Below are 14505 nucleotides of genomic sequence, written 5' to 3'. Positions count from 1 at the left end.
AAGAGACAAAATGAGGACAGATACATTATAATGGCAGAGACATGTAGGTGAAGGCTGTAACATGCAAGAAGATGTCAGTGTGTATTGTAAAGGCAAATATTTGATGGTGTGACCAGATGGACAGTAGTGTTTGAATAGTCGGTATTTGATTATTCTGTACTCTCTTTGTTTTCTTTTACATTACTTTCAAGTGATGAAAGAAAATGCTTCATTTCAAGAAAAAGTTTTCATTAAAAATCATTTTTAATAAAAGTAGCCTATTGTCTGATATAACATTATAAATGACACTATTAGATTGTTAATACTGATATATCAATATAGAAGAGGCATTTTCTTGTTGAAGCTGGTTGAGGTGGAGCTAGTTTTCATTACTTTATACACAGTTAGAATCCAGTGGTTTCCAGCCTAAAGGTTAACCTCCTCTAAAGGATCAACAAATAAAGCATAAAATACATCATTTGGTCAGTTAACTATTCTAGGTTTAGCATATTCAGTTGAGATTTATTTGCAAAAATGATTTGTGCATTGAAACAGTTAATTGTTCAGCAAGATCCATCTCCTCTTCATCAATTAGAGATAGTGTGTTTATTTATTTACTTTAGTTTTGCAGATTTTGCAGAAATGCAATGCAACAATAAAAGACAATAAGGTCATTCTCACGTTCTTTGGTTGCTGTAGAAACAGTCTGAGAGGTTGGACTTGTGTCCTTCACTGCGTCACTCTCCTCCATCGACCCCTCAGTCATCTTACTGCTGCTTTCATTGCTGACATCTTTAACTTCATCCGCCTCTCCTGTTGAAGGGTCAAAGCCAGCAAATATCACATTAGCTTAATTAAATAGTTCCCTATTTTATTGACACTGTTTGAATTAAAATATATTACTGTTAAAATCCATTTTACAGTACAATGACATTTTTCATTTAAATATTACCTTTCTCATTGTTTGCAGATGATAGATAGATAGATAGATGGATAGATACTTCATTCTTCCCATGGGAAATTTTAGATGATACAGATGTGATTTCAGAAACAGTCTGAGAGGTTGGACTTGTGTCCTTCACTGCGTCACTCTCCTCCATCGACCCCTCAGTCATCTTACTGCTGCTTTCATTGCTGACATCTTTAACTTCATCCACCTCTCCTGTTGAAGGGTCAAAGCCAGCAAATATCACATTAGCTTAATTAGTTAGTTCCCTATTTTATTGACACTTTTGGAATTAAAATATATTACTGTTAAAATCCATTTTACTGTACAATGACATTTTTCATTTAAATATTACCTTTCTCATTGTTTGCAGATGATAGATAGATAGATAGATGGATAGATACTTCATTCTTCCCATGGGAAATTTTAGATGATACAGATGTGATTTCAGAAACAGTCTGAGAGGTTGGACTAGTGTCCTTCACTGCGTCACTCTCCTCCATCGACCCCTCAGTCATCTTACTGCTGCTTTCATTGCTGACATCTTTAACTTGGTCAGTCTCTCCTGTTGACAGGTCAAAGCCAGCAAATATCACATTAGCTTAATTAGTTAGTTCCCTATTTTATTGACACTTTTGGAATTAAACTATATTACTGTTAAAATCAATGTTACTTTACAATGACATTTTTCATTAAACTATTACCTTTCTCATTGTTTGCAGATGATACAGATGTGATTCCAGACTCTCCTCCTGTGTTGTCATCATTCTTCTCTGAGTGTTCACCTTCACCAGGTTCATTCACTGGATCACACTAAGAGAACAGATCATTTCATTTAACCTTTAGTTCACCTGGTTAGAGCATCTGAGATTAAGAATGTCTTCATTAGTAAGTGAGACAAGAAAACAGCAACAAGATAAATGTACAACACTCAAATCAATATCACACAGTGATGCACCAATTCAGTAAAAGACTACAAAACATAAAAACAAGGTCACATTATATGCACAGTTCAAATCTTTGTCTGTGAAGAAGTGTTTATTCAGGTGGGAGACTTCAAATCTGATCTGACTAACCTCATAAAATAGAGTTAGTTTTAGAAAACAGATGCTGCTCTATAATGATGATCACTAATGAAGGTGAAACAATCTCATCTTTACCTTGATTTCAGCTGAATTCTCCTCCAACTCCTCTACTGCAGTTACATGAGAAACACAGATTGCACAACATCAAAATAAAAAATAAAACAACATTGGATTAGCTAACCATGCTATTGTTCATTATATTTAATACATTTCAGTGTTGGATTAAAAAAGAAATTCTGGAGGCAATTTTACCAAGGTTGGAAAGGACACAATATCACCACAATATAACATTTAGGCCAGAATGAAACATTAAAGTTTTATAGTTCTTCTCAGTTGCATTTGCACAAACATTGAATACAAATCGTGATTTCTTAAAACACTGAGTGCACTCAAAGCAATAGGTGTTTTTCACACAACAGTTAATTAATTTCTTGTTGCTCTCGAACAAAAGTCAAATGTTTAAGTACAATTGTATCCTTAATGATCCAGTGATGCTCTGTGTTAGCCTCTGGGATCAATGTGGACTAAAGGGGTTTTCTAATGATCTGTATAACTCTCAAGACATGTTTAACAGTTCCTTATTTTGTAAATCCTTATATGTAAAATGTTCATCTTCAAATCTTGGTGAAACTTGTTGTCAAATTTGGTTTGGAGAGGCAACTTCTCAGCCATCAAAAACTGTACACAGCTGGGGGAGATACTGAGCTTTAGCTACCACAGTTACATGGACCAGGCAGACATCATAGAGGGACAATAGCCTGCTCACACAGAAGGGACTATGTACAAATATACTGTAAGTGATATACTTGGTCAGACTGAGAGGTGGTGTTGGAGAAATTGTACATAAGTTATTCCACTCGTTTACTATATTCTATTACTGTTATAATAGTACATACCAAATGAAGATACTATTCTGTTGTTGCCTTTATAATATGTGTTTGTGTGAGTTTGTTACAGGAACTGTGGCTCAAGGTGAGAGGATGCAGACAGTTGCAGTTATGCCCGGCGAAGAGGAATTGGCTACATAAGGCTGAGAAAGACAACTCTGCTGTCAAGCTTAGATAGCAAGCAAGAACAAGAGATAGCGTATAGTAGCAAGCAGTCATACCCAAAATATGGGAATGTTCAAACTGGTTTCAACTGGATTTATGTGTGCACCCTTCCCCTTTAGCAGTTGAAACCTTATGTACCTAGGGCGTTCCTAATGAAATAAAAAGCAAGAAGAGCGGAGACTTTTTCAGAGTGAGTTGGGAGGATTGTAACTGAACAGTCTCCGAGCACTCTCCTTGCAAGTAAAACTACTCAATTCTCTGTGTCTTTCTTGTGTGCAGGTTGTGTTACAAGTGTTGGGGGTTTATACCCAACATTTAAATGGTCCTACGAGCCAGATCCCAAGATACCTGACGATCCCAGCGAGTGAGTGAGATCCAGGCAAGTCTGTGGCCACAGCATAAGACCCTTTTCGGGACTGGTCCCTCCCTTGCGGGCTGGGATCCGACGGTTGAAGGGAAATCCAAAGGACTCAGAGAATTGTGAGTATAGATTCATTTAAAAAGGAATGAGTGGCCACGAAGTAAAATAGATAAACCCTGACAATTCTAGACTCTATCAGGTAAAACAGTTTTCAAACAGTTAAATTCCGTGGAGGGTAGACTCCTCTAGTTGTTAAACTAGTTAAATTCTACGAAGGACGACGGAGTCCTCTGTGTTGAAAACGTTTCAAACAGTTAAATTCCGTGGAGGGTAGACTCCTCTAGTTGTTAAACTAGTTAAATTCTACGAAGGATGACGGAGTCCTCTGTGTTGAAATCGTGAGTGTTTGAGAGTGTGATTGGAAATACTAAAACCATTAGGTTTTCGTATTTCATACCAAAACAACAAGGATTAAACAGTGAACTTTCTGTGGATACTTGTAGGTAAGAAAACTCCACCTGAAAAGGTTGAAGCGAGTTTTACCACAAAAAGGTAATTCATCACTGTCTTGTTGAAAGACCCAGTGTTTAGAACACTCTAGGTGTTAAAAAACCACTGGAATCCAAATTTAGGTCAAAAATGGGTAAGGGACAAAGTAAAGAAAAACAAAAGTTTTTAGAAAATTTTCCATGTAAAGACTGGAAAGTAGTGGAAAAAGATGATCCCAAAGCAATAGAGCCCTTATGTTATTGGATAAAAAAGTACAAATTTAATGGTAAATTATCCACCAGTAATATAAAAGACCTCCAGCAAAAAATTGCAACCAGCTGCAAACAAAACGAGAATAAAATGACAGATGCAGGAATTAGTCAAACAAAGGTATGATTAAAAATAGCAGGACAGCGAGAGAAAGGTGAAAGACCTATTTCCTGACACAGGAGATTATGAACACACCCTTTGAGTGTAACACTTTGAGCTATGTAATGACTTTGGGACTGAAAATCTGAGTAGAAGAGGTCTACAAACGAAAATGAATATAGTACACAAAGTGAATAAACAGGAGGGAAATGTTGGAGAAATTGTACATAAGTTATTCCACTCGTTTACTATATTCTATTACTGTTATAATAGTACATACCAAATGAAGATACTATTCTGTTGTTGCCTTTATAATATGTGTTTGTGTGAGTTTGTTACAGGAACTGTGGCTCAAGGTGAGAGGATGCAGACAGTTGCAGTTATGCCCGGCGAATAGGAATTGGCTACATAAGGCTGAGAAAGACAACTCTGCTGTCAAGCTTAGATAGCAAGCAAGAACAAGAGATAGCGTATAGTAGCAAGCAGTCATACCCAAAATATGGGAATGTTCAAACTGGTTTCAACTGGATTTATGTGTGCACCCTTCCCCTTTAGCAGTTGAAACCTTATGTACCTAGGGCGTTCCTAATGAAATAAAAAGCAAGAAGAGCGGAGACTTTTTCAGAGTGAGTTGGGAGGATTGTAACTGAACAGTCTCCGAGCACTCTCCTTGCAAGTAAAACTACTCAATTCTCTGTGTCTTTCTTGTGTGCAGGTTGTGTTACAAGTGTTGGGGGTTTATACCCAACAGTGGACACAAATAAACAGACAAAGTGAGAACAGATACATTATAATGGCAGAGACATGTAGGTGAGGGCTGTAACATGCAAGAAGATGTCAGTGTGTATTGTAAAGGCAAATATTTGATGGTGTGACCAGATGGACAGTAGTGTTTGGATAGTCGGTATTTGATTATTCTGTACTCTCTTTGTTTAGTTTTACATTACTTTCAAGTGATGAAAGAAAATGCTTCATTTCAAGAAAAGATTCTCATTCAACATCATTTTAAAAAAAAGTAGCCTACTTGTCCTGTAGAAAAATGCCCCCTGTGACTGGTATAGTATTATAAATGACACTATTAGATTGTTAATACTGATACATCAATATAGAATAGAATATAGAATACTAATAGTATTGAAAAAGTTAATTGTTCAGCAAGATGCATCTCCTCTTCATCAATTAGAGATAGTGTGTTTATTAATTTACTTTAGTTTTGCAGATTTTGTAGAAATGCAATGCAACAATAAAAGACAATAAGGTCATTCTCACGTTCTTTGGTTGCTGTAGAAACAGTCTGAGAGGTTGGACTTGTGTCCTTCACTGCGTCACTCTCCTCCATCGACCCCTCAGTCATCTTACTGCTGCTTTCATTGCTGACATCTTTAACTTCATCCGCCTCTCCTGTTGAAGGGTCAAAGCCAGCAAATATCACATTAGCTTAATTAAATAGTTCCCTATTTTATTGACACTGTTGGCATTAAAATAAATAACTGTTAAAATCAATGTTACTGTGAATGACATTTTTCATAAAAATATTACCTTTCTCATTGTTTGCAGATGATACAGATGTGATTCCAGACTCTCCTCCTGTGTTGTCATTATTCTTCTCTGAGTGTTCACCTTCACCAGGTTCATTCACTGGATCACTCTAAGAGAACAGATCATTTCATTTAACCTTTAGTTCACCTGGTTAGAGCATCTGAGATTAAGAATGTCTTGATTAGTAAGTGAGCCAAGAAAACAGCAACAAGATAAATGTACAACACTCAAATCAATATCACACAGCGATGCACCAATTCAGAAAAAGACTACAAAACATAGAAACGCGGTGAAATTATATGCACAGTTTAAATCTTTGTTTGTGAAGAAGTGTTTATTCAGGTGTGAGACTTCAAATCTGATCTGACTAACCTCAGAAAATAGTTTTAGAAAACAGATGCTGCTCTATAATGATGATCACTAATGAAGGTGAAACAATCTCATCTTTACCTTGATTTCAGCTGAATTCTCCTCCAACTCCTCTACTGCAGAGTTACATGAGAAAAACAGAGATTGCACAACATCAGAAAAAAAAACCCCATTGGATTAGCTAACCATCCTATGTTCATTATATTTAATACATTTCAGTGTTGGATTAAAAACAATTTCTGGGGCCAGTTTTACCAGGGTTGGAAGGGACACAATATCACCACAATATAACATTTAGGCCAGAATGAAACATTGAAGTTTTATAGTTCTTCTCAGTTGCTTTTGCAGAAACATTAAATAAAAATCGTGATTTCTTAAAACACTGTGTGCACTCAAAGCTATAGGTGTTTTTCACACAACAGTTAATGTATTTCTTGTTGCTCTCAAACAAAAGTCAAATATTTAAGTACAATCGTATCCTCAAATGATCCAGTGATGCTCTGCGTTAGCCTCTGGGATCAATGTGGACTAAAGGGGTTTTCTAATGATCTGTATAACTCTCAAGACGTGTTTAACAGTTCCTTATTTTGTAAATCCTTATATGTAAAATGTTCATCTTCAAATCTTGGTGCAACTTGTCAAATTTGGTTTGGAGAGGCAACTTCTCAGCCATCAGAAACTGTACACAGCTGGGGGAGATACTGAGCTTTAGCTACCACAGTTACATGGACCAGGCAGACATCATAGAGGGACAATAGCCTGCTCACACAGAAGGGACTATGTACAAATATACTGTACGTGATATACTTGGTCAGACTGAGAGGTGGACACAAATAAACAGACAAAGTGAGGACAGTTACATTATAATGGCAGAGACATGTAGGTGAGGGCTGTAACATGCAAGAAGATGTCAGTGTGTATTGTAAAGGCAAATATTTGATGGTGTGACCAGATGGACAGTAGTGTTTGGATAGTCGGTATTTGATTATTCTGTACTCTCTTTGTTTTGTTTTACATTACTTTCAAGAGATGAAAGAAAATGCTTCATTTCAAGAAAAGATTCTCATTCAACATCATTTTAAAAAAAAGTAGCCTACTTGTCCTGTAGAAAAATGCCCCCTGTGACTGGTATAGTATTATAAATGACACTATTAGATTGTTAATACTGATACATCAACATAGAATAGAATATAGAATACTAATAGTATTGAAAAAGTTAATTGTTCAGCAAGATGCATCTCCTCTTCATCAATTAGAGATAGTGTGTTTATTTATTTACTTTAGTTTTGCAGATTTTGTAGAAATGCAATGCAACAATAAAAGACAATAAGGTCATTCTCACGTTCTTTGGTTGCTGTAGAAACAGTCTGAGAGGTTGGACTTGTGTCCTTCACTGCGTCACTCTCCTCCATCGACCCCTCAGTCATCTTACTGCTGCTTTCATTGCTGACATCTTTAACTTCATCAGCCTCTCCTGTTGAAGGGTCAAAGCCAGCAAATATCACATTAGCTTAATTAAATAGTTCCCTATTTTATTGACACTGTTGGCATTAAAATAAATAACTGTTAAAATCGATGTTACTGTGAATGACATTTTTCATAAAAATATTACCTTTCTCATTGTTTGCAGATGATACAGATGTGATTTCAGACTCTCCTCCTGTGTTGTCATCATTCTTCTCTGAGTGTTCACCTTCACCAGGTTCATTCACTGGATCACACTAAGAGAACAGATCATTTCATTTAACCTTTAGTTCACCTGGTTAGAGCATCTGAGATTAAGAATGTCTTCATTAGTAAGTGAGACAAGAAAACAGCAACAAGATAAATGTACAACACTCAAATCAATATCACACAGCGATGCACCAATTCAGAAAAAGACTACAAAACATAGAAACGCGGTGAAATTATATGCACAGTTTAAATCTTTGTTTGTGAAGAAGTGTTTATTCAGGTGTGAGACTTCAAATCTGATCTGACTAACCTCAGAAAATAGTTAGTTTTAGAAAACAGATGCTGCTCTATAATGATGATCACTAATGAAGGTGAAACAATCTCATCTTTACCTTGATTTCAGCTGAATTCTCCTCCAACTCCTCTACTGCAGAGTTACATGAGAAACACAGAGATTGCACAACATCAGAAAAAAAAAAAACCATTGGATTAGCTAACCATCCTATGTTCATTATATTTAATACATTTCAGTGTTGGATTAAAAACAATTTCTGGGGCCAGTTTTACCAGGGTTGGAAGGGACACAATATCACCACAATATAACATTTAGGCCAGAATGAAACATTGAGTTTTATAGTTCTTCTCAGTTGCTTTTGCAGAAACATTAAAGACAAATCGTGATTTCTTAAAACACTGTGTACTCAAAGCAATAGGTGTTTTTCACACAACAGTTAATGCATTTCTTGTTGCTCTCAAACAAAAGTCAAATATTTAAGTACAATTGTATCCTCAAATGATCCAGTGATGCTCTGCGTTAGCCTCTGGGATCAATGTGGACTAAAGGGGTTTTCTAATGATCTGTATAACTCTCAAGACCTGTTTAACAGTTCCTTATTTTGTAAATCCTTATATGTAAAATGTTCATCTTCAAATCTTGGTGAAACTTGTTGTCAAATTTGGTTTGGAGAGGCAACTTCTCAGCCATCAGAAACTGTACACAGCTGGGGGAGATACTGAGCTTTAGCTACCACAGTTACATGGACCAGGCAGACATCATAGAGGGACAATAGCCTGCTCACACAGAAGGGACTATGTACAAATATACTGTACGTGATATACTTGGTCAGACTGAGAGGTGGACACAAATAAACAGACAAAGTGAGGACAGTTACATTATAATGGCAGAGACATGTAGGTGAGGGCTGTAACATGCAAGAAGATGTCAGTGTGTATTGTAAAGGCAAATATTTGATGGTGTGACCAGATGGACAGTAGTGTTTGGATAGTCGGTATTTGATTATTCTGTACTCTCTTTGTTTTGTTTTACATTACTTTCAAGTGATGAAAGAAAATGCTTCATTTCAAGAAAAAGTTCTCATTCAACATAATTTTTAATAAAAGTAGCCTACTTGTCCTGCAGAAAAATGCCCTTGTGACTGATATAGTATTAGAAATGACACTATTAGATTGTTAATACTGATACATCAATATAGAATAGAATATAGAATACTAATAGTATTGATAAAGTTAATTGTTCAGCAAGATGCATCTCCTCTTCATCAATTAGAGATAGGGTGTTTATGTTTTACTTTAGTTTTGCAGATTTTGCAGAAATGCAATGCAACAATAAAAGACAATAAGGTCATTCTCACGTTCTTTGGTTGCTGTAGAAACAGTCTGAGAGGTTGGACTTGTGTCCTTCACTGCGTCACTCTCCTCCATCGACCCCTCAGTCATCTTACTGCTGCTTTCATTGCTGACATCTTTAACTTCATCAGCCTCTCCTGTTGAAGGGTCAAAGCCAGCAAATATCACATTAGCTTAATTAGATAGTTCCCTATTTTATTGACACTGTTTGAATTAAAATATATTACTGTTAAAATCGATGTTACTGTAGAATGACATCTTTGATTAAAATATTACCTTTCTCATTGTTTGCAGATGATACAGATGTGATTTCAGACTCTCCTCCTGTGTTGTCATCATTCTTCTCTGAGTGTTCACCTTCACCAGGTTCATTCACTGGATCACACTAAGAGAACAGATCATTTCATTTAACCTTTAGTTCACCTGGTTAGAGCATCTGAGATTAAGAATGTCTTCATTAGTAAGTGAGACAAGAAAACAGCAACAAGATGAATGTACAACACTCAAATCAATATCACACAGTGATGCACCAATTCAGTAAAAGACTACAAAACATAAAAACAAGTTCCAATGATATGCACAGTTCAAATCTTTGTCTGTGAAGAAGTGTTTATTCAGGTGGGAGACTTCAAATCTGATCTGACTAACCTCAGAAAATAGAGTTAGTTTTAGAAAACAGATGCTGCTTTATAATGATGATCACTAATGAAGGTGAAACAATCTCATCTTTACCTTGATTTCAGCTGAATTCTCCTCCAACTCCTCTACTGCAGTTACATGAGAAACACAGATTGCACAACATCAAAATAAAAAATAAAACAACATTGGATTAGCTAACCATGCTATTGTTCATTATATTTAATACATTTCAGTGTTGGATTAAAAAAGAAATTCTGGAGGCAATTTTACCAAGGTTGGAAAGGACACAATATCACCACAATATAACATTTAGGCCAGAATGAAACATTAAAGTTTTATAGTTCTTCTCAGTTGCATTTGCACAAACATTGAATACAAATCGTGATTTCTTAAAACACTGAGTGCACTCAAAGCTATAGGTGTTTTTCACACAACAGTTAATTAATTTCTTGTTGCTCTCGAACAAAAGTCAAATGTTTAAGTACAATTGTATCCTTAATGATCCAGTGATGCTCTGTGTTAGCCTCTGGGATCAATGTGGACTAAAGGGGTTTTCTAATGATCTGTATAACTCTCAAGACATGTTTAACAGTTCCTTATTTTGTAAATCCTTGTATGTAAAATGTTCATCTTCAAATCTTGGTGAAACTTGTTGTCAAATTTGGTTTGGAGATGCAACTTCTCAGCCATCAAAAACTGTACACAGCTGGGGGAGATACTGAGCTTTAGCTACCACAGTTACATGGACCAAGCAGACATCATAGAGGGACAATAGCCTGCTCACACAGAAGGGACTATGTACAAATATACTGTATGTGATATACTTGGTCAGACTGAGAGGTGGACACAAATAAACAGACAAAGTGAGGACAGTTACATTATAATGGCAGAGACATGTAGGTGAGGGCTGTAACATGCAAGAAGATGTCAGTGTGTATTGTAAAGGCAAATATTTGATGGTGTGACCAGATGGACAGTAGTGTTTGGATAGCCTGTATTTGATTATTCTGTACTCTCTTTGTTTTGTTTTACATTACTTTCAAGTGATGAAAGAAAATGCTTCATTTCAAGAAAAGGTACTCATTCAACATAATTTTTAATAAAAGTAGCCTACTTGTCTTGCAGAAAAATGCCCTTGTGACTGATATAGTATTAGAAATGACAATATTAGATTGTTAATACTGATACATCAATATAGAATAGAATATAGAATACTAATAGTATTGATAAAGTTAATTGTTCAGCAAGATGCATCTCCTCTTCATCAATTAGAGAGAGTGTGTTTATGTTTTACTTTAGTTTAGCAGATTTTGCAGAAATGCAATGCAACAATAAAAGACAATAAGGTCATTCTCACGTTCTTTGGTTGCTGTAGAAACAGTCTGAGAGGTTGGACTTGTGTCCTTCACTGCGTCACTCTCCTCCATCGACCCCTCAGTCATCTTACTGCTGCTTTCATTGCTGACATCTTTAACTTCATCAGCCTCTCCTGTTGATGGGTCAAAGCCAGCAAATATCACATTAGCTTAATTAGATAGTTCCCTATTTTATTGACACTGTTTGAATTAAAATATATTACTGAGGGCACGTGACCATGACTGGCTGAGGACGTGTTCTCGCTGAGCTCCCGCTCCCACACAACATTAGCTAGATTTCCTGCAATTTACCACACCCCTCTTAGCCTAAAATACCAACTACATAAGTGGCAACAAACAAGTGAACTTTGCTGGTGAATAACTATGTCGAAACAGACGAAAATTCAGTCACGGAAGTTGACAAATGTTTCAGCTGCTAACGCTAGCTTAGCTAGCGACTCTCCATTACAAGACGATGGGCCTCCGCCTGTCGTGGACACCACGACTCTGATCCGCGAGGTAACCCAAAGTTTTACTAACGCCATGGACGAAAAGCTCTCTAAATTCTCAGAGACTCTAGAAAAAATCTCCTCAACTTTAGAGAGCCAGTCCAAACGCATCACCGCGGCGGAGCAGCGAGTTTCGGAGGTGAAAGACACAATGGCAGGGTTGGAGCTAAGAGTCGCCGTAGCAGAGAAGAAAATTAAGATAATGGCAGATAGCATGGAGGATATGGAGAACCGGAGCCGGCGGGACAATATCCGTATCCTCAACCTGGAAGAGGGCACAGAGGGGAAACGTCCTATACAGTTCTTTGAATCTTGGCTTCCGACCATACTCGGCTTAGAGGGTAGCCCCGGTACCAAAAGCCGTATCAAGATCGACCGGGCACACCGCAGCTTGGGACCACGGGGAGCGCGTCCTCGTCCGGTGATTATTAAGCTTCACAACTCCAGAGACAAACCTAGGATAATGGCAGTGATGAGGGCGAAGCCGAACCTGGAGTACGAAGGCAAGAAGATTTTTATTCACCAGGACCTGTCTACTGCGGTTCGAGAGAGACGTCGCGCCTTCAACGGCGTATGTCAAGCCCTTATTGACAAAGGTATCCGTTTCAGCATGCGATTCCCGGCTACACTCACCGTGAACCACAATGGTACGGTGCACACATTTGAAACACGGAGAGGTGCAGAAAACTTTCTCAATACGCTGGAATAGAGTTAGAAGATGACTCCGGTCTGTGACTCTCATCTGCTGGTTCACTAAGGACTGAGTAAGTTTTATTATATATATGCAGAAGACTGTATATTCTAAAACTATTATTACAACGAGCTAAAACAGTCTGCAGGAGAATTTAAATGGGTTCAGAGTCGAGTTGGATCAACTGTGTTTCTTCCTCTATTAAGATATGAGGGATTTGCTATTACTGATAATATTATAGCTACAGGAGCTTTTTTTGCTGATCTGGCTGACCAGAATAATAATGTGCTTGTTAATTTTATGTTGTGGGGGTGGGAGTGAGATATGGAAACTGTTTTGTTTTCCAGAAGCGATTACTCCTTTCAGCAGCATGTGCTCTTACAACACTACCCATTGGGTAGCTTTTTGTTTTTGCTTTTGTTTACTTGGTTTTCTCAGAGTTCTGACGTTCTCCCGTCTGTTGGAGATGGGAATGTTTATCCCAGCACAGTTTATCTGCCCAACAAGTGTGAATTGCACTGTCCCCCTTTTCTTTTCTTTTTTTTTATATATATATATATATATATATTATGTTTTATCTACCCTAAACGGATCACTTTCACTTGCTACCTAATAAGTAGTTCACGTCATGAGTAACACAAAAATTATTACACTGAATGTCAAGGGTATCAATCATGTGGTGAAGCGGCGGAAAATTGTCTCCATGCTCAAAAAGGATAAGGTACAAGTGGCACTATTACAAGAGACCCACCTCACTGATCGGGAACACTTGAAACTAAAGCGGGACTGGGTTGGCCAAATTTACTATTCTTCATTTAACTCAAAGAGTAGGGGAGTAGCAATACTTATCCATAAAAATCTTACATTTACACTTGATAAAGTCATACAAGATACTGAAGGAAGGTATGTTGCTGTTGTTGGGTGTCTGTATGGAGAACGTGTTCTTATAGGATGCGTCTATGCCCCCAATACATTTGACAGCTCGTTTTATTCTAAGTTATTGGCTGACATCTCCTCAAGTTGCCCTCCATATGTCATACTTGGAGGGGATTTCAACTGCGTTTTGGCCCCAGAAATGGACCACAGCCCACCTAAAACCCTACCCCCCACCAAAATGGCCCAAGCTACAAAGGGGTTCTGCTCAGATTTGGTTCTATTAGATGCATGGAGGGTAATTAACCCACAAGATAAAGACTTCACATTTTTCTCTCGTCCTCATCATTCTTTTTCGAGAATTGATTATTTTTTTGTCTCGAGGTTAACCCTAGACAAGACTACAGCCTGCTCCATTAATCCTTGTGCCCTCTCAGACCATTCATCGGTCTCTATAGAGCTCTTGCCACCTTACTATAACCCCCTATCTAGACACTGGCGTTTAAATCCTTCCCTTCTAAGTGACCCCGCATTTTTAACATACTTGGAATCACAATGGGACCTTTTCATTTCAACAAATGATTCACCCGAGATCTCTGCGTCTACTCTATGGGAAACTGGCAAGGCCTTCCTGAGGGGAGCCATAATTTCCTATACGGCTGCAAAGAGAAAAAGTACACTGGCAAAACAAATAGAACTTGAGCAACAAATTATAGCTTTGGATAGGGACCTCAAGACCACCGCCTCATTATCTATACTTAAGAAATTAGAAGCAACCCGCTCTGTCCTATACCAACTTTTGTCTCAAAAAGCAGAATCGGCCATCTTTTTTGCTAAGCATAGATTATTCGAATCTGGCAATAAACCTGGGAGGCTCCTGGCTCGACTAGCCAGGGGCCAAACAGGGCCTCATGTAATACCATCGCTT

General features: G+C 37.6%; 1 protein-coding gene across 2 annotated transcripts in view; it reads right to left on the bottom strand.

Annotated features, from left to right (window-relative positions):
* The window catches only part of LOC114569037 (interferon-induced very large GTPase 1), a 37730-nt gene that overhangs the window by 18448 nt on the left and 4777 nt on the right, over positions 1-14505 (bottom strand). For both annotated transcript variants that reach the window (XM_028598816.1, XM_028598817.1), the window contains exons 4-16: positions 11507-11638; positions 10243-10277; positions 9787-9895; positions 9516-9647; positions 8256-8290; positions 7802-7910; positions 7532-7663; positions 6271-6305; positions 5821-5929; positions 5551-5682; positions 2086-2120; positions 1630-1738; positions 661-792 (exon numbers count right to left, since the gene is read on the bottom strand). In XM_028598816.1, the coding sequence (XP_028454617.1) occupies positions 661-792; positions 1630-1738; positions 2086-2120; positions 5551-5682; positions 5821-5929; positions 6271-6305; positions 7532-7663; positions 7802-7910; positions 8256-8290; positions 9516-9647; positions 9787-9895; positions 10243-10277; positions 11507-11638 (1236 nt within the window). The remainder of the gene's footprint in view (positions 1-660; positions 793-1629; positions 1739-2085; positions 2121-5550; positions 5683-5820; positions 5930-6270; positions 6306-7531; positions 7664-7801; positions 7911-8255; positions 8291-9515; positions 9648-9786; positions 9896-10242; positions 10278-11506; positions 11639-14505) is intronic.

The sequence above is a fragment of the Perca flavescens genome, chromosome 15, assembly GCF_004354835.1.
Source record: "Perca flavescens isolate YP-PL-M2 chromosome 15, PFLA_1.0, whole genome shotgun sequence".
Classification (NCBI taxonomy): domain Eukaryota; kingdom Metazoa; phylum Chordata; class Actinopteri; order Perciformes; family Percidae; genus Perca; species Perca flavescens.
This window is presented reverse-complemented; position numbering and strand designations above follow the sequence as displayed.